General features: G+C 42.2%; 12 protein-coding genes across 12 annotated transcripts; 6 read left to right on the top strand and 6 right to left on the bottom strand.

Moving 5' to 3' along the window:
- Positions 1 to 158: 158 nt before the first annotated feature.
- On the top strand, positions 159 to 2,558 carry HIS4 (trifunctional histidinol dehydrogenase/phosphoribosyl-AMP cyclohydrolase/phosphoribosyl-ATP diphosphatase; the record flags this gene model as incomplete). Its single annotated transcript, NM_001178675.1, has 1 exon — positions 159 to 2,558. One exon carries the CDS (start codon positions 159 to 161, stop codon positions 2,556 to 2,558), a length of 2,400 nt encoding a protein of 799 aa, NP_009900.2.
- A 365-nt stretch (positions 2,559 to 2,923) lies between these two features.
- Positions 2,924 to 3,817, top strand: RRP7 (Rrp7p; the record flags this gene model as incomplete). Its single annotated transcript, NM_001178676.1, has 1 exon — positions 2,924 to 3,817. The coding sequence occupies one exon, from the start codon at positions 2,924 to 2,926 to the stop codon at positions 3,815 to 3,817; it is 894 nt and encodes a 297-aa protein (NP_009899.1).
- A 193-nt stretch (positions 3,818 to 4,010) lies between these two features.
- On the bottom strand, positions 4,011 to 5,051 carry STE50 (Ste50p; the record flags this gene model as incomplete). The annotated part of the gene is made up of 1 exon (NM_001178677.1): positions 4,011 to 5,051. One exon carries the CDS (start codon positions 5,049 to 5,051, stop codon positions 4,011 to 4,013), a length of 1,041 nt encoding a protein of 346 aa, NP_009898.1.
- Positions 5,052 to 5,209: 158 nt separating this feature from the next.
- MXR2 (peptide-methionine (R)-S-oxide reductase) lies at positions 5,210 to 5,716 on the top strand (the record flags this gene model as incomplete). Its single annotated transcript, NM_001178678.1, has 1 exon — positions 5,210 to 5,716. The coding sequence occupies one exon, from the start codon at positions 5,210 to 5,212 to the stop codon at positions 5,714 to 5,716; it is 507 nt and encodes a 168-aa protein (NP_009897.1).
- A 53-nt stretch (positions 5,717 to 5,769) lies between these two features.
- On the bottom strand, positions 5,770 to 6,834 carry LSB5 (Lsb5p; the record flags this gene model as incomplete). The annotated part of the gene is made up of 1 exon (NM_001178679.1): positions 5,770 to 6,834. The coding sequence occupies one exon, from the start codon at positions 6,832 to 6,834 to the stop codon at positions 5,770 to 5,772; it is 1,065 nt and encodes a 354-aa protein (NP_009896.2).
- A 484-nt stretch (positions 6,835 to 7,318) lies between these two features.
- On the top strand, positions 7,319 to 7,651 carry GRX1 (dithiol glutaredoxin GRX1; the record flags this gene model as incomplete). The annotated part of the gene is made up of 1 exon (NM_001178680.1): positions 7,319 to 7,651. One exon carries the CDS (start codon positions 7,319 to 7,321, stop codon positions 7,649 to 7,651), a length of 333 nt encoding a protein of 110 aa, NP_009895.1.
- A 114-nt stretch (positions 7,652 to 7,765) lies between these two features.
- GFD2 (Gfd2p) lies at positions 7,766 to 9,466 on the bottom strand (the record flags this gene model as incomplete). Its single annotated transcript, NM_001178681.1, has 1 exon — positions 7,766 to 9,466. The coding sequence occupies one exon, from the start codon at positions 9,464 to 9,466 to the stop codon at positions 7,766 to 7,768; it is 1,701 nt and encodes a 566-aa protein (NP_009894.1).
- Positions 9,467 to 9,813: 347 nt separating this feature from the next.
- SRO9 (Sro9p) lies at positions 9,814 to 11,118 on the top strand (the record flags this gene model as incomplete). The annotated part of the gene is made up of 1 exon (NM_001178682.1): positions 9,814 to 11,118. The coding sequence occupies one exon, from the start codon at positions 9,814 to 9,816 to the stop codon at positions 11,116 to 11,118; it is 1,305 nt and encodes a 434-aa protein (NP_009893.2).
- An 846-nt stretch (positions 11,119 to 11,964) lies between these two features.
- On the top strand, positions 11,965 to 13,551 carry ATG22 (Atg22p; the record flags this gene model as incomplete). The annotated part of the gene is made up of 1 exon (NM_001178683.1): positions 11,965 to 13,551. The coding sequence occupies one exon, from the start codon at positions 11,965 to 11,967 to the stop codon at positions 13,549 to 13,551; it is 1,587 nt and encodes a 528-aa protein (NP_009892.1).
- A 58-nt stretch (positions 13,552 to 13,609) lies between these two features.
- On the bottom strand, positions 13,610 to 15,847 carry GID7 (glucose-induced degradation complex subunit GID7; the record flags this gene model as incomplete). Its single annotated transcript, NM_001178684.1, has 1 exon — positions 13,610 to 15,847. One exon carries the CDS (start codon positions 15,845 to 15,847, stop codon positions 13,610 to 13,612), a length of 2,238 nt encoding a protein of 745 aa, NP_009891.1.
- Positions 15,848 to 16,151: 304 nt separating this feature from the next.
- Positions 16,152 to 17,654, bottom strand: GLK1 (glucokinase; the record flags this gene model as incomplete). Its single annotated transcript, NM_001178685.1, has 1 exon — positions 16,152 to 17,654. One exon carries the CDS (start codon positions 17,652 to 17,654, stop codon positions 16,152 to 16,154), a length of 1,503 nt encoding a protein of 500 aa, NP_009890.1.
- Positions 17,549 to 17,908, bottom strand: YCL042W (uncharacterized protein; the record flags this gene model as incomplete). The annotated part of the gene is made up of 1 exon (NM_001178687.1): positions 17,549 to 17,908. The coding sequence occupies one exon, from the start codon at positions 17,906 to 17,908 to the stop codon at positions 17,549 to 17,551; it is 360 nt and encodes a 119-aa protein (NP_009889.2).
- Positions 17,909 to 18,161: the final 253 nt, after the last annotated feature.

Below are 18,161 nucleotides of genomic sequence, written 5' to 3'. Positions count from 1 at the left end.
GAAAAGGATATGACTATGAACAGTAGTATACTGTGTATATAATAGATATGGAACGTTATATTCACCTCCGATGTGTGTTGTACATACATAAAAATATCATAGCACAACTGCGCTGTGTAATAGTAATACAATAGTTTACAAAATTTTTTTTCTGAATAATGGTTTTGCCGATTCTACCGTTAATTGATGATCTGGCCTCATGGAATAGTAAGAAGGAATACGTTTCACTTGTTGGTCAGGTACTTTTGGATGGCTCGAGCCTGAGTAATGAAGAGATTCTCCAGTTCTCCAAAGAGGAAGAAGTTCCATTGGTGGCTTTGTCCTTGCCAAGTGGTAAATTCAGCGATGATGAAATCATTGCCTTCTTGAACAACGGAGTTTCTTCTCTGTTCATTGCTAGCCAAGATGCTAAAACAGCCGAACACTTGGTTGAACAATTGAATGTACCAAAGGAGCGTGTTGTTGTGGAAGAGAACGGTGTTTTCTCCAATCAATTCATGGTAAAACAAAAATTCTCGCAAGATAAAATTGTGTCCATAAAGAAATTAAGCAAGGATATGTTGACCAAAGAAGTGCTTGGTGAAGTACGTACAGACCGTCCTGACGGTTTATATACCACCCTAGTTGTCGACCAATATGAGCGTTGTCTAGGGTTGGTGTATTCTTCGAAGAAATCTATAGCAAAGGCCATCGATTTGGGTCGTGGCGTTTATTATTCTCGTTCTAGGAATGAAATCTGGATCAAGGGTGAAACTTCTGGCAATGGCCAAAAGCTTTTACAAATCTCTACTGACTGTGATTCGGATGCCTTAAAGTTTATCGTTGAACAAGAAAACGTTGGATTTTGCCACTTGGAGACCATGTCTTGCTTTGGTGAATTCAAGCATGGTTTGGTGGGGCTAGAATCTTTACTAAAACAAAGGCTACAGGACGCTCCAGAGGAATCTTATACTAGAAGACTATTCAACGACTCTGCATTGTTAGATGCCAAGATCAAGGAAGAAGCTGAAGAACTGACTGAGGCAAAGGGTAAGAAGGAGCTTTCTTGGGAGGCTGCCGATTTGTTCTACTTTGCACTGGCCAAATTAGTGGCCAACGATGTTTCATTGAAGGACGTCGAGAATAATCTGAATATGAAGCATCTGAAGGTTACAAGACGGAAAGGTGATGCTAAGCCAAAGTTTGTTGGACAACCAAAGGCTGAAGAAGAAAAACTGACCGGTCCAATTCACTTGGACGTGGTGAAGGCTTCCGACAAAGTTGGTGTGCAGAAGGCTTTGAGCAGACCAATCCAAAAGACTTCTGAAATTATGCATTTAGTCAATCCGATCATCGAAAATGTTAGAGACAAAGGTAACTCTGCCCTTTTGGAGTACACAGAAAAGTTTGATGGTGTAAAATTATCCAATCCTGTTCTTAATGCTCCATTCCCAGAAGAATACTTTGAAGGTTTAACCGAGGAAATGAAGGAAGCTTTGGACCTTTCAATTGAAAACGTCCGCAAATTCCATGCTGCTCAATTGCCAACAGAGACTCTTGAAGTTGAAACCCAACCTGGTGTCTTGTGTTCCAGATTCCCTCGTCCTATTGAAAAAGTTGGTTTGTATATCCCTGGTGGCACTGCCATTTTACCAAGTACTGCATTAATGCTTGGTGTTCCAGCACAAGTTGCCCAATGTAAGGAGATTGTGTTTGCATCTCCACCAAGAAAATCTGATGGTAAAGTTTCACCCGAAGTTGTTTATGTCGCAGAAAAAGTTGGCGCTTCCAAGATTGTTCTAGCTGGTGGTGCCCAAGCCGTTGCTGCTATGGCTTACGGGACAGAAACTATTCCTAAAGTGGATAAGATCTTGGGTCCAGGTAATCAATTTGTGACTGCCGCCAAAATGTATGTTCAAAATGACACTCAAGCTCTATGTTCCATTGATATGCCAGCTGGCCCAAGTGAAGTTTTGGTTATTGCCGATGAAGATGCCGATGTGGATTTTGTTGCAAGTGATTTGCTATCGCAAGCTGAACACGGTATTGACTCCCAAGTTATCCTTGTTGGTGTTAACTTGAGCGAAAAGAAAATTCAAGAGATTCAAGATGCTGTCCACAATCAAGCTTTACAACTGCCACGTGTGGATATTGTTCGTAAATGTATTGCTCACAGTACGATCGTTCTTTGTGACGGTTACGAAGAAGCCCTTGAAATGTCCAACCAATATGCACCAGAACATTTGATTCTACAAATCGCCAATGCTAACGATTATGTTAAATTGGTTGACAATGCAGGGTCCGTATTTGTGGGTGCTTACACTCCAGAATCGTGCGGTGACTATTCAAGTGGTACTAACCATACATTACCAACCTATGGTTACGCTAGGCAGTACAGTGGTGCCAACACTGCAACCTTCCAAAAGTTTATCACTGCCCAAAACATTACCCCTGAAGGTTTAGAAAACATCGGTAGAGCTGTTATGTGCGTTGCCAAGAAGGAGGGTCTAGACGGTCACAGAAACGCTGTGAAAATCAGAATGAGTAAGCTTGGGTTGATCCCAAAGGATTTCCAGTAGATTATTTCTAACTTGGAAACCGAACACTAACGAAAATAATATGTATATATACATATATATATCAAACAAAATACAGTCTTGAATGAATAGAGATACACTATGTAATGAATGGTAACGTAAAAATTGTAATTTTGGATTAAAAGAGAGGTAGTAGCAAGAGTGGGTATCAAATAGCGATTAATAAATGAATATCCTTATTGTCATCACTTCGAACGACGTAAGTTAAATTGGAAAATTTTTCACTTTTTGGTCACCTAAGAAATAAGCAGGAAAAAGAAGAGAACATTGAGAGGATGGTAAAGCAAGAGGCATTTAGGGCGAACGAACTAGGTAACAGATAACAACCTCAGATAGAGTGTTACGGGATGGGTATTGAAGACATTAGCGCCATGAAGAACGGGTTTATAGTGGTGCCGTTCAAATTACCGGATCACAAGGCACTACCCAAAAGCCAGGAAGCTTCGTTGCATTTCATGTTTGCTAAAAGACACCAGAGTTCAAATTCCAACGAGTCTGACTGTTTGTTTTTGGTCAACCTTCCATTATTATCTAACATAGAGCACATGAAGAAATTTGTCGGGCAGCTCTGTGGGAAATACGATACAGTATCGCATGTAGAGGAACTACTATATAACGATGAATTTGGATTACATGAAGTAGATTTATCGGCATTGACCTCCGATCTGATGTCCTCCACTGACGTCAACGAGAAGAGATACACACCAAGAAACACGGCGCTATTAAAATTTGTTGATGCTGCAAGTATAAATAACTGCTGGAATGCTTTGAAAAAATACTCGAATTTGCATGCCAAACATCCAAATGAACTATTTGAATGGACATATACGACTCCATCATTCACAACTTTTGTTAACTTCTACAAACCACTGGATATTGATTATTTGAAAGAAGATATTCATACACATATGGCAATTTTTGAACAGCGTGAAGCTCAAGCACAAGAGGATGTTCAAAGTTCTATAGTGGATGAGGATGGATTCACATTAGTTGTAGGAAAGAACACCAAGTCATTGAATTCCATAAGAAAGAAAATATTAAACAAAAATCCATTATCCAAACATGAAAATAAGGCCAAGCCAATTTCAAATATAGATAAAAAGGCAAAGAAAGATTTCTATAGATTTCAGGTCAGAGAACGTAAAAAACAGGAGATCAATCAACTGTTAAGTAAATTTAAGGAAGATCAAGAAAGAATCAAGGTAATGAAAGCTAAGAGAAAATTCAATCCATACACTTAAACCACCATCCTCGTCATCATATTCAACATATCTCAATATATCTATAAAACTAATAATATAATATAACATAATATAGTATAATAGTATAAGTTTAAAGGCATCAATAATTTTTTTCTTTCATATATATTCTGCTAGCATACATGTTATCCTATTCGTGTAAGTTTAGTATGATGATGTGCATGACAACTGCACATTAGAGTCTTCCACCGGGGGTGACATTGTCACTTCCGTTCATCATTGCTACTTCTTCGAAATCACCTCTTCTTCTTAACATAATGGCGGGGTGCAAACCCTGTTGCTTTAAGTTCTTGAATATGATCACAGGCTTTTCGTTCAATTCTAACAGCCTCTCTTGATCCCCATAGCAAATGACCAAGACATATTGTCTCCAATCCTGATCTGCTAAGTTATGTCTTTTCATTGCGTTTTTCAAGATCCGTTCGCAGGAGTCTTCTTTAGATGCACGCAACTGTTTTAACGCCTCGTTAGGTGATGGCCCCGGTGTGTTCGCTGTTGAAACGGCAGATGGGTGAGATTGGTTTGTAGATATTTGGGGTACTTTGTTTTTGCTATCCTTGTGCAAAGATTTTGAGTGGGAAAGACTGGGTTGCCTAAATACCGTTACCGGGGATTCTCTCCTTGACGGTGATTGTCGGTTATGAACTGTGTCGAAATAGTCTGTTTGTGAAAGAGACACACCGTCACTACTGGGTATAATTGTGTTGTTTGAAGAAGGTACCGTAGTGGACACTCCATGTGTGTTAATCGGAGAAGAGCTTGAGCTGGTCTTCATTACGTCCAAGACATCCATCCTCAGCCTTGTGTACTGCGATTGAAATTCTTGCAATTTCGCAGATGTAGTAGTGTACAAGTTTTTCAGTACCGTTATCATGTCCTCTTGAGTCTTGTCGTCCTTCCACTCCAACTTGCTGTCTCTCATCTTATTGATCAGTATCTTGAATTTTATGGCCTTATTCAAATCACCGTCACACAAGTCCTGGCAATCTTGCAAGCACAATTCCGGCAAAAGATCTCCTACAATATCATTTTCTCGCAGTCTCTGACATAATGGATCGGTTTCTTCCACCTCCAGCGTGGATATACACCAAGTTATCACATCATCAACCGACCACTGGGAAAAGTCTTCATTATTCATCAATATTGTGCCATTCACGTCCAGATCCGGCGAAGCATCGTTTGATCCCTCATTGATGGCCTGTTTACCGTCCTCCATCTGATTTGCTATCTCTGCTAGTACGACCTCTGTCTTTTCGAGTCCTTCGACCTAGCTTCTTTGTTATAATTAGCGATAGTATTTTTCAGCTTTGCCTATTGGGAAATATGTCGCCGATGATAGTTTAAATAAAGGGAGAAAGGAAGCAATATCAAAAAATGAATAAGTGGAGCAGGCTGTACGTTATAACTGTACGCAGGACTTTTCCAGGGAGAAGAAACATTGTACTGACGCAGTACTGGAATAAGAGCAAGAAAATGAGTGACGAATCGAATGACGTGAAGTGGAACGATGCCCTGACACCATTGCAGCTGATGGTGCTGAGAGATAAGGCCACTGAAAGGCCCAACACCGGTGCGTATTTACACACCAACGAGTCCGGTGTCTACCATTGTGCCAACTGCGACAGACCGTTGTATTCGAGCAAGGCCAAGTTCGACGCTCGTTGTGGATGGCCCGCATTCTACGAAGAGGTATCCCCTGGAGCCATCACATATCATCGTGACAATTCTTTAATGCCTGCGAGGGTGGAGATATGTTGTGCAAGGTGTGGTGGACACTTGGGACATGTGTTTGAAGGTGAAGGCTGGAAACAGTTGCTAAACTTGCCCAAGGACACCAGACACTGTGTGAACAGTGCGTCTTTAAACCTCAAGAAGGATTAAATGTACTATATATATATATATATATATGTGTGTATGCATACGTACATACTTCTTCAAATTTTGTTATGATCACCGAAAGGGTTTGAGATCGTGGACGGCTGATAAGAAGACAAGCTCTCTTCCTCTGAGGACTCGCTATCAATATACCTGCTGTTATCCTGCTCGTTTTCATCATAAATACCGTCATCGTACGAGCCGTGATCACTTTCATCGCTGCTATCGTCCTGAGCGCTTCGGTCGTCGTATGCAGTCAACGCAGCCACCAGTTCATCATTGGCATGAATTAAGCTACCCAGAAACTCACCCTCCGTGACCAATTGCAGATATCTAAGAACTTTCCTTCTGATCGCCCTTGCCTGGATGAACTTGGACGTGGCCTCTTCATCGTCTGTGGAGAACTTGCCCTTGGGCAGCCCGATCAGCGAGTTCTGTAACGACACAGCAGACGCGAGAGCATCGCTGATTATGAGCCGAATCCTGGGTGCCTCTTTGTTCATGTTGATCTGTGGAATCCTATACAATCTATCGGCACTAGTCAGCGAGTTGGACTGGTACAAAGTGTCGTCGGCGCTATCATCCATGAAGTTAGACCGTCCGCCAGAGCCTCCGCCGCTACGGCGGGAACGGCTGCTCTTCGAGTACCTCTGTTTGACTGTTTGACCCAATTGATAAAGACCTGAATACGCCCTCGCATTCTCAAGGTTGTTCTGCGTAATATAGTTTAGCCACGAGATAGCATACGCCGCGCACTTCTTAATAATCCTAGGCTCATACTTTTCACCGGACCCGCTGTTTTCAGAGTTCGTAGCCATCCCTCTCAGCCTTTGCAGCAGCTTGTCATCATTGTACATGACTGTAAACTTCACGCCTTGTGAGATGAACAGATCCAAGAGGTCCAGAGTCCTGGACTGCTGCAGCCGGTTCCCATACTTTATTTTCTTTCTAAGTGCTCGCGCAGCTTCTTCTTGGTTCACGGTATAGTTATAATCGTTGTGATCTGCTTTGATAAGCTGAATCAAGGGAGCTAACTCCACTTCTAGCGTATAGTCCCTTGAAGAGACAATTCGAAAGATCGTCTCGGTGATAGCTGTATGCGGATGATCCGAAAGAAACCCCATGTTCTTGTTTTGCCTGCCTCCAATGCTTTATCACTCTCTCACACTGTCACAATCGTGTTGTCTTCATCCTTAGAAAGGATACCACATTGATAAACAACATATATAAAGTTTAACTATTACCTTGATCACTTTACACGTCAAGGTCAAAACAGTTTCATAGTTATCACCTTGAAGTATGGCTCCATCATCTATAAAACATGAACTTCATGCACAAGTGAGCTGTCTACAGATAACGAGCAGCCGCAACGGCGTTTCCAGATTGCGATGCTTGTTTTCTTTATCTACTACTGCCTTACTACCCCCCTTGCGCCTCCTGATTCACGTGATGTGGGAATTTTGTCTTGAAAGGAGTAAATATATAAAATAAATGAAAAGTTTATATAATATAAAAAGGGACTTTAGCATAAAATAAAGAACTTCGTGCAGTACTTATACGAGCATTCGCATAATTATACAAATAGACAAAACCTCAGAAGGAAAAAAAATGGTATCTCAAGAAACTATCAAGCACGTCAAGGACCTTATTGCAGAAAACGAGATCTTCGTCGCATCCAAAACGTACTGTCCATACTGCCATGCAGCCCTAAACACGCTTTTTGAAAAGTTAAAGGTTCCCAGGTCCAAAGTTCTGGTTTTGCAATTGAATGACATGAAGGAAGGCGCAGACATTCAGGCTGCGTTATATGAGATTAATGGCCAAAGAACCGTGCCAAACATCTATATTAATGGTAAACATATTGGAGGCAACGACGACTTGCAGGAATTGAGGGAGACTGGTGAATTGGAGGAATTGTTAGAACCTATTCTTGCAAATTAAGGGCAGACAAAGTTTTTTCCATGCACACAGGTTTATAATGAGCTTATATATATGTATATGTATATGTATACAAGCATGTGTTTGTATTTACAGGAAAAAAATCGATGAATATATTTAGTGTGTCGGAAGAGTGCTTGTGAAGGCGTCTTTAGCAGTTCCGAAATACGTTAACCCACCGAATTCCGTTTGGCAGACTCTTTCCTTCCTACTGCTCTTGACGCCCTTGCGGTACGTCCGATTTTTGACTGCCTCCTCGATGGAGATGGCATACGACATGGGCACCACTTTAGGCTCTCGTACGTCTCGTTCTCCCCAAACTTTTACTTGGCCCATTACTTTAAGAACATCGTCCATGCCGCTTATTTTCCTGAAATTAACATCGCAAAACTTCATGAACAAATGCAGGGTATAGTAGGCATCGTTACCGGCATTGTGTAGAAACGCATGCGGTATCTCGAACAACCGCAGAATCTTGCCCAGACTGCTGCCCTTTTCGCCATACGATTTCCTGTAAAACTGCTCAGTGTCCAAGATGAACACGTCTAGATCACCGGGAGTTTCAGCCAAAAGCAGCGTATGGTCCAGATGGCCTTCATACCCTCTGCCAGGGAATTTGACACCAATAGTCTCCAGCCACTTAAGATCCCCGCTCACGTGATGACCAACAAATGCCCTTGACCATGTCTTGTCTTCTTCGGTCACCGGGACCAAGTAATAGTTTATTAGTGATTGAATGAAATGCACGCACTCTTTCAAGCTCAAAACATAGCTTTCTCCCAATAAGTAGCAATCCTTGTAGTCACAGACCCATTTTTGGTTTCTAAGTTCCAGGGACTCCTCGATAATTAGGTGGTAATTCTTTGTAATTGGAACCATTGACGGCACCATATTTTCCCTGGGGTCATAAATTGAAATCCCAATTTCGGTGATTACGTTCTGGTTTGTTTCGAAAGCCTCTATATCAAGACAAAAGCATATTGCTCTCTGAGAGGCCATCAGCCTGATGCATTTCTCCAGATAAGCAAATTCATTCGAGCGTGAATGTGCTTCCACCATGGGCCAGAACGTCTTCCTCACGCTGTTTTTCTCGTCAGCCAGTAGTTTCTGTTCTGTCTCTAGGAGCTTGATGGTACCATTCATTCCTAACATTTTCTTCTGAATGGCTTCGAACCAAGCGGTGTCGCTCATTCCTTTGGGCTGCGGACAGATACAGTTGGCTCGGTCCTCTTTGGTCAATGGAGACAGCCGCTGTGATCTTTTGGACCTGGGTGGTACGATCGTGTCGCTTAATCTTTTCAAAAACCGGCGTTCTTCCACGAGTTTTTCCAGTTTTGCATGCACATCACCATGTACCATATGCCATTCACTGTCCACCTGCGCCAGTTTGGCTTCCAATTGCGCCCTGGATTGTCCATAGGAGGCATCAAACTTCTGCCTCATCTCCGCCACATATGCATCGATCATGGGCTTCCTTAGTTGGTCCAATTCCTTAGAAAACGCGGTCTTTCTCAACTGTACATAGTAATCTATCTGGTCCAGCCAATTGCACTTAGCACGGTCCCAGGGCGTATTCAATTGGGTCCTGGCATCCAGAAACGCCTCCACACAGCCCGCGATCTTGCCGCTTCCTGTTCGGTCCTTCACTAATCCTCTGACAGAGAGCGTCCCATTACTTAGTTTTGTTGCCAAAGCACCGGTATTACCGCTTCTGGAACGATAACGGGGGCCTGCGCCGTTATTATTCCTCCTCTCCCAATGGACGCTTTTATCGCTACCGTTATTACTGTTATCTCTCACCATTTTTTGAACCTGCATGTGGATCTGGACTCTCGAGCAAGACCCAAGTTCTCATTGCCTCCTTTCCTTCTTCCCTTCTTATATGTTGTCTTGTTGAACCTCAAAACACTAGCGGATAATACGGATTTTGAGGGATGCTCATCGCAAATTTTTCAGAAATGGTGCACGGATGTACCCACGCAATGAAAAATTTTTTTCACTTCTGGTAGGTCAAGAACAAAGAAAGAAAAGTACAAGTGTAAACATTTCTTAACATCTTTTTCGGTTTTATGAAGATCTTTTGGGATCCTAGATCGGTAATAGAACATCAGGATTACTCTGGACCTGCTAACGTGTTTCATCTTCTTTTCACTTCTCTGCCCACGATGTCTGCTGAAACCGCCGCCGCAAACACTGCTACTGCCCCAGTCCCAGAAGTGCAAGAACAAGAGAGCTCCAAGAGCAAGCAAGTCAACTTGACGCCGGCACCATTGCCCACATCTTCCCCATGGAAACTTGCTCCTACTGAGATCCCTGTTTCTACTATCTCAATAGAAGACTTGGATGCCACAAGAAAGAAGAAGAACAGAACACCCACTCCGAAATCATCGACTGCTACCAAGTGGGTTCCCATCAAGGCCTCCATTACCGTCTCTGGCACCAAAAGATCCGGTTCCAAGAATGGTGCAAGTAATGGCAACAGCAACAAGAGCAAAAACAACAAAACTGCAGCATCGTCGACATCGTCGAGTAATGCTAACAGGAAAAAGAAGCATCACCAACATAATGCTAAGAAGCAACAACAAATGAAGAAAGATGGCTTTGAATCGGCAGTAGGTGAGGAAGATTCAAAAGACGCTACCTCTCAAGAAAATGGTCAATCTACACAACAGCAACAACCACCTCACCACCGTAATCATCACCACAGTCATCACCATAACAGCAATGGTCCTCAAAGGAGAAAGTTCCACAACAGTAATAACGCCGGTATGCCTCAGAACCAAGGCTTCCCACCACAGTTTAAACCTTACCAAGGACGCAACGCTCGTAATAACAACAACAACCGCTCTAAATACCACAACCACTTCCATCACAACCAACAACATCCTCAACAACCTATGGTCAAATTACAGCAACAGTTTTATCCAGTCCAACCAGTGTTAATGGCCATCAACAACATTGCTAGACAAATTGAATACTATTTCAGCGAAGAAAACTTGACCGTCGACAATTACTTAAGGTCCAAACTCTCCAAGGATGGTTTTGCTCCATTGTCTTTAATCTCTAAGTTTTACAGAGTTGTTAACATGTCCTTCGGAGGTGACACTAACCTGATTTTAGCCGCATTGAGAGAAATTGTCGCTAACGAAGCCGCTACCGTCAATGTTGCAGAAGGTACTTTGGCCGCCAAGGAAGGTGATAACGTTACCGGTGAAGCCAAAGAACCATCTCCATTGGATAAGTACTTCGTTCGTTCCAAGAGCTGGTCAAACTGGTTACCAGAAACTTTTGAAACTGAAATTAATATTGAAAAAGAACTGGTCGGCGATGCATTGGACCAATTCATGATATCCCTACCACCTGTTCCTCAACAAGAAGAGGAATCATCCACTGAACTCGCTTCTCAAGAACAAGAAACCAAAGAAGACTCTGCGCCGGTTGCTGCCGGTGAATCCGAGTCTTCCTTATAAAGGCCTCTCACACTTGCAAAATAAAAAATGGATTCGTTCATTGCATTTTACACAAAAAACCATAAAAAATTGAAAAACCTAATAATTAAAAAAATTAAAAGTTAATCATCCTCCAGCAAAGCTGTTTTTTTTTTGTTTTTTTTTTTTTTTTTGTTTTTTTATCCATTTTTTTCATTTGTTCCATCAGTTTAATACGAAAGAGAAAATAAAAATAAAAACTTTGAACAATTTTCATGTTTTGAATTCATTGTACATTATCATCATAAGCAATAAGATACAAATATTTATGTTTTTTTTTTTTTGTTTTTTTTTTTTTTTAAGATATAAAAATACTAGCCTCTTCTCACTTCGTTTTCTCTCTGTCTAAGTGGCTACCATCATGAGATATGATATTCTTTCTTCTCCCTGCGCAATTCTTAAACCACCTGCTTTTTTTATTCAATTTTTTGCTAATTTAATAATTGGGAAGAAGATATGAAAAATGCCTATTTTACTCTAAGCAATTCATATGTAAAAAATTTTATGTATAGTTTTTTTTTTCTCTTTTGTGCTGTCAAATTCCTTTTTATTGTCATCTAAGACCATGCTTTAGCTTCTGTCATGTATAATGCAACGTGTCTTAGATTATTAATTGTTGTATTGTGCGGCATTGATAGCGCCGCTCAACAATTTTAGGAAATTGCTAAAATTAATTCCTTAAAACGGTATTTTCCTAAACGAAAATACCTCAGCTATTGAAAGATGCGTAGTGTAAACAAAAGGAAAGATTTCAAACTGTACCTATATTACCACGGTTTTTGCCCTTATAAGCAATAGTTTGCTCATAACATATTCTCTACATTAGATATGAGCTATGGAACTATAAATGATATGAATGAATCGGTAACGAACTATCGAATAAAAAAAGCCCAAAACAATATCAAGGGATGGTACGCTTACTCATTTTCTAGCGAACCATTTGTCGTTTCTGCGGTTTCAACGTATATTCCCTTACTACTGCAGCAATTTGCGAGTATAAATGGTGTAAAAGTTCACGATCACTCCATACCCTGCCTGTCAGAAACGGGTAGTGATTCAGATAAGTGTGTTCTTGGTTTGTTCAACAATCGGATCTTCGTAGATACTTCAAGTTTTGCATTATATGTCTTTTCCCTTAGCGTTTTATTCCAAACTATAATAGTCATTTCCGTTTCAGGGATAGTAGATCTCTGGGGGAGCGTTAAATTCAAAGGCAGAATTCTGGTTTGGTTTGGTATTGTGGGCGCATTGTCGACTGTTGCGATTTCAAAATTGAATGATACCCAGATTTATTCTCTGGCTGGGCTTTATATAGTGGCCAATGGTTGTTTTGGCGTTATCAATGTTGTTGGGAATTCTCTTCTGCCCATTTTTGTCAAGGATTCTTTGAAATGTCAAAGTCAAGGAGCTTATGAACCTGATAAGGTAGACTCGTTAACTACTGTTATTAGCGGTAGAGGTGCATCTTTAGGTTATTCAAGTGCCCTCATTGTTCAGATTGTATCTATGTTCTTAGTCGCATCTAAAAAGGGCAGTAAGCAGGATGTTCAAGTGGCTGTTCTTTTCGTTGGGATTTGGTGGTTTGTGTGGCAACTGCCCATGATCTGGTTGATTGACGATGTGACAATACCGATAAGAGTTGACGATTCTACATTAGCATCCGCCCGCAGTCCGTATCCCGGTGAGCAAGACGCCTTGGGTCAACTAAACTGGAAGAATTACCTTTCATATGGTTGGGTTTCGCTTTTCGAATCGTTTAAACATGCCAGACTATTGAAAGATGTGATGATTTTTCTTATTGCGTGGTTTATTATTAGTGATTCCATTACAACTATAAATTCTACAGCGGTTTTGTTCTCCAAGGCAGAACTGCACATGAGTACCCTCAATTTAATCATGATAAGTGTTTTGACCGTTGTAAATGCAATGCTGGGTGCCTTTATGATTCCACAATTTCTTGCCACAAAGTTTCGGTGGACTTCTAGTCAAACTTTGATGTACATTATCATTTGGGCAAGTTTCATACCATTTTATGGTATTCTTGGATTTTTCTTCAATGCGTTCGGTTTAAAGCATAAGTTTGAAATGTTCTTATTGGCCATTTGGTATGGATTATCACTAGGTGGCCTGTCCGCGGTTTCAAGATCAGTTTTCAGTTTGATTGTACCTCCAGGAAAAGAATCCACGTTTTTTAGTATGTTCAGTATCACAGATAAGGGGTCGTCCATCCTGGGACCCTTCCTTGTTGGACTGCTTACCGATAAAACGCATAATATTCGCTATTCGTTTTATTTCTTCTTTTTGCTTTTGATGCTATCATTGCCTGTGCTAAACTGTTTGGATGTCAAGAGAGGTAGAAGAGAGGCTGAAGAACTCAGTCAAGTTTTACCTGAAAGTGAAAGAAGGTTGGATTAGTTCTTTTTTTTTTTTTGTTACATAAAACTTTGCTTACGTATATATATAAGGTGGAGTATTAATTTCTTGAAATTTTCCAGATTTTTATCTTACCGTCATCACCGCCAGAAGCAAACATTTCTTTATCTGCAGGGTTTGATGCAACTACGTTACAATTTTTCCCCATGGGTTTTGTGGAATTACTCATTACCGTGGAATGACCGGATAAAACAGATACTAGGTTACCTCTAATTCTATCCCAAATGTAAATTTTACCATCTTCTGATCCGCTCATGACAAGCTTATTACCGTAGGCGAAGCAAGATCTGATAATAAAGTGCTGTTGCTTCTGTCCAAAGTACTTTTGTATGAGAATATTTTCTTTATAGTCCCACATTTGTAATTCGTTATCTTGAAGGCTAACTAATACCAAATGTTGAGACTCGGATATTTGTTGCCTATGGAAGCCTTGATGCGTGGTATTTAGCGGTAATGAGATACAAGTCATGTTTTTGCCCACGTCCAATCTTGCGATCCTTGGAATCAGAAAGTTTTTGGGATCCACTGTTTGCTTAGATAGCTCCTCTTTGGAGGGGAACCCACTGAAATCGTAGACATCTATAACGCCCTGGTGGGTCATTAAAAGCACGTATTTATCGTCATAGCTGATTTTCACGTCGTGCACACGTGGAAAGGTTTCGTCGTCCTCCACATATTGCCAGTTACCATTGCTACTTGTTGGTTTGTAAAGGACTTTTGCAGGATCGATTGATTTTCTCCCAGAGATGTTTTCATCGTGGCCCAACGCGATACAAGTCCTGCCTTTTAAGCTAAAAAGTGACTCTTTCGTGGTGAGTGAGTGTACAATAGCTTCTCTGTCGGGCGATCCAACCACCATCCAGCCCGCACGTTCCGCAGTGTGGAAGGCATCGCAGCACCATACTCTTGATTGATTAGAATTCGCGTTTGCCGGCCTCGAGGAAGATGATGCTGATGATTCGGTATCATCTGGGTACGTGGTGGTGTCCAGTTTAAACGAGTCCATGGGCGAGAGCCTGGTAGAAGGGTATAGTAGGAACGAGTCTGTGGCAGACGCATCGGGCAGGGAGGTGGCATTCATGTCGTAAATGGTAACATCTTCGCTGAAAGGGCAAGCAACCAGATACCGGCTATCAGGAGAAAACATGAGGTACAATACGGATTGTGACAAGCTCACGCAAGTCTTATAAATTTTGAAGTCTTGTTCCACATCATAAACAGTAATGAAGTAGCCTCTTGAAGACTCGGAAGTCGCAGAAGCCAAATACTTGCCATTGGGCGAAAATGTCAAAAACCAAATTTCGTCTGTGGTGTCTTGGATAGTCTTCCATTCTTGAAAGGTCACAGTCAGATCGTGTGAGAAGTTATCCTGCAAAAGGTTGATCCGGTGGGGTGGAGAGGAGAAAGAGGCGTCATCATCCGGATCGATGATATTAAAAATGTCTTGTGATTGTTGATACTTGATGGCCTGTTTCAAGAGATGCAAGAGACGACCCTTGGGAACGAGTTCGTTCGGATCGATATATTTGGAGATGGCGTCAATCAGATGGTCTCGCTCGAGGTTCAACTGCGCGGTTAGTTTTGGGTTGGTCAGGTACGTCGACAGTTCTCTCAAGGTCGTTTCCGGATTGAAGATGTTTTCTTCATTTAGGAACTGATCGTTAGACACCAGCAGGGAATCCCATATCTCGATGAAGTTTTTGAGGATTTTGCGCAAATACAGGACGGGCAGTGCAGTGTGAGGGCCCTTGTGAGAGGCGGAATTTGTGACTGGATGGAAGAATTCGAGGAATATTTGTCTATTAACTAGAATCATGATCTCTACGTAATTTCTGAGCGTGGCGATCTCTGCGTCCGAACAAGTAGATGAATTTACAGAGCTCATCAGCTGTTGCAGGTATTGCAGTTGCAGGAGCATGTGGTCGAAAAGTGAAGTCGTGGCGGGCGTCGGCGTGGGAATGAGCAGCCTTTGAAGCCATTCGGACCTTAGCGGAGAGCTATGGGCAAGGGGCAGCGAGCAAACAATCTGCCAATTAATAAGATGGAATTGGCCGGTCTTGATGAGTTTGAAGAAAGTCTGGATGTGGTTAGACTCATTTTGATATCCGCCGCTCTCTAGCAGTAACTGGTTAGCGGCGGAGTCGTAGCCCAGCTCCTTTAGAGTATGTATCAGTAATTTAGTGAGCTGTTTCTTGTCAAAACAACCAACGGAAGAGGGCGAGGCTGTTTCCTCCGTGTCATTGTTCAACACGTATGCGATCTTATTAGTGTGTGACATTTTATTAGTTGAAGTAGTACGCCCCCTTGGAAGTGTTTTTCATATTTGACTTCCAAAAATGATAAAGGAAGACCTAGCAAGGCATTTATTGTTCTTCATTTTCCCTTAAAAACCAAAGGCCCGTTTCCGATGATATTGTTCATTAATGTGAGAAAATCATACATACATACATACGTTCTTATACGGTATTGTATAAGAATGTATGTATATACACTGAAAATATACATATATATATATATATATAAAGGAGAGAAGATGGTAAGTACGGTGGGATACGTACACAAACCAAAAAAATGTAAAAAGATCATGCTACAAGCGCACACAAGGCGGCACCCACTCCGGAACCATCCTTGGCAATCTTCAAGTGCACCTTCCTCTCACCCTCGGCACCCAAGGGTGACAAGGCTAAGGCGTGTCTCAGCATAGATCTGAAACCGGGGTAGTATTCCACAACGGAACCATCACAACCGATCTCGACTTCACCATGATATCTCTTGTTCAAAGCATTTGTCTTGATCAATATCGCGGCAAGCGGCACGGCGGCTAAATACGCAGATCTCCTAGAAATCGCGCGCACCAATTTTTGAATTTGAACACGCTCTGTTGGAGTGGTGGGCAGTCTGAGACTCTGTAATAATGACAACTCTGTTTCACGTAGACCTGTCGAGTCGTCAATTTCAATATGCGACAGCACTTCGGATGACAACTGGAAAGGTGTAGTCAAGTGGCGAGGAAGTTGTTCCTTGGACCTGTACTGTTGCAAAAGCAAGCCTTGCGAGTGCAAGTCCACTAAAATGTTACGCAACACCTCACCCAAGAACATCCCTGAGACACGTTTTTCAAACAAGTGAAATCCCGGGTTCGTTGACAGTTTCTGGTCAATTACGACGTCATACTTAGTAGTAGGCAAGTGCTTGAGCTCATTATCGAAGGACCCCCATTCGACATTGATGATCATGTGTGTCTTACCCTCCTTTATCAACTTGTCACGCAACTCCTGTGGCAACTTCGTGATCTTGTTGATCTCCTCCATATAGCACCCATTGGTACCGGTACCGAAAATACATCCGATGACCGGCTCCGAGATTTCTCCGGACGTCATTGAGTCCGTGTTATCGGACGTGTAGCAATGCGATAGGTACGTTCCGACGGTGTCGTTGGTTAATGCAACAACCTTGATCATAGGCATACCCTGAGCGCTTAATTGCTCCTGGTACAATTGCACGACATCCTTTCCGACGGTGTCCGCGATGCGGAAACCCTTGGTCCAACGGATCAATGTCCCGGAGTTTAGAGAGGTCTGGTCTACAGGGTATGAGAAAGTGAACCCCAGTTTCATGGGCTTGGCGTCTTTACCCTTGGCCAACTCGTCCGGGTGATACTTCTTCATAAAGGCCAGTGTACGACGTGCTAGAAACCCAAACAGGTCGTCAGATGTGACGTTCTCATCGTCTAGCAAATCATCGGGAATCTTGGACTTCATTTGCTCCATGGAGAAAGTATGATCTCCATGCAAGTTAACAGAACATATACGGAAATTGGTACCACCCAGGTCGGCGGCTAGTAAAACACCGCGCTCCGTCCCGTTGGGTGACCCGGTGACGAACGCCGGAATCATAGGAAGACCTTTGTCCGAGGCCAATGTGTGGCCTTCCTTTGGTGGAGCTAGACCTTTTTCCATTTGTTCGATGAAGTAAGCAGTTAATTCGTCCAGCTTCTCGGGGGTAACCTCGAAATCGTCGCAGATCTGGTCCACGGCCTGGATGACCGCTCTCTCAGTGGCTTTGTGTAAGTCGTCGAATGACATCTTGTGTATGATAGAGTTGTATTAGTGGTGGTGTTGTGGTTTACGGAAGCTGAGTTGGGCACTGATGGGGGGGTTGGGGGTTCTGTTGATAGCGGATATTTATATGGGCGCGTTTTCATTAGTGCCCACCGTTTGAGCGTGGTGTGACACCACGCCCAAGATAGGGGGCCCCCTGAAAGGGGTTGACCGTCCGTCGGCACACCACTTATAATGCGGGGTGCAAGCGCCGCGTCTAAAATTTTTTTTTTTTCCATTTTTGTCGTTATTGTTATTTCCCGTTTTTTGTTTTTTTTGATTTTTTCGGAGCGACAAACCTTTCGAAACACGTGTCCTGAAAATTATCCTGGGCTGCACGTGATAATATGTTACCCTGTCGGGCGGCGCCTCTTTTTCCCTTTTCTCTCACTAGTCTCTTTTTCCAATTTGCCACCGTGTAGCATTTTGTTGTGCTGTTACAACCACAACAAAACGAAAAACCCGTATGGACATACATATATATATATATAT

The sequence above is a fragment of the Saccharomyces cerevisiae genome, chromosome III (genome assembly GCF_000146045.2).
Source record: "Saccharomyces cerevisiae S288C chromosome III, complete sequence".
NCBI classification, from domain to species: domain Eukaryota; kingdom Fungi; phylum Ascomycota; class Saccharomycetes; order Saccharomycetales; family Saccharomycetaceae; genus Saccharomyces; species Saccharomyces cerevisiae.
The sequence above is the reverse complement of the archived record's forward strand: the minus strand, read 5'-3'. Positions and strand labels throughout refer to the sequence as shown.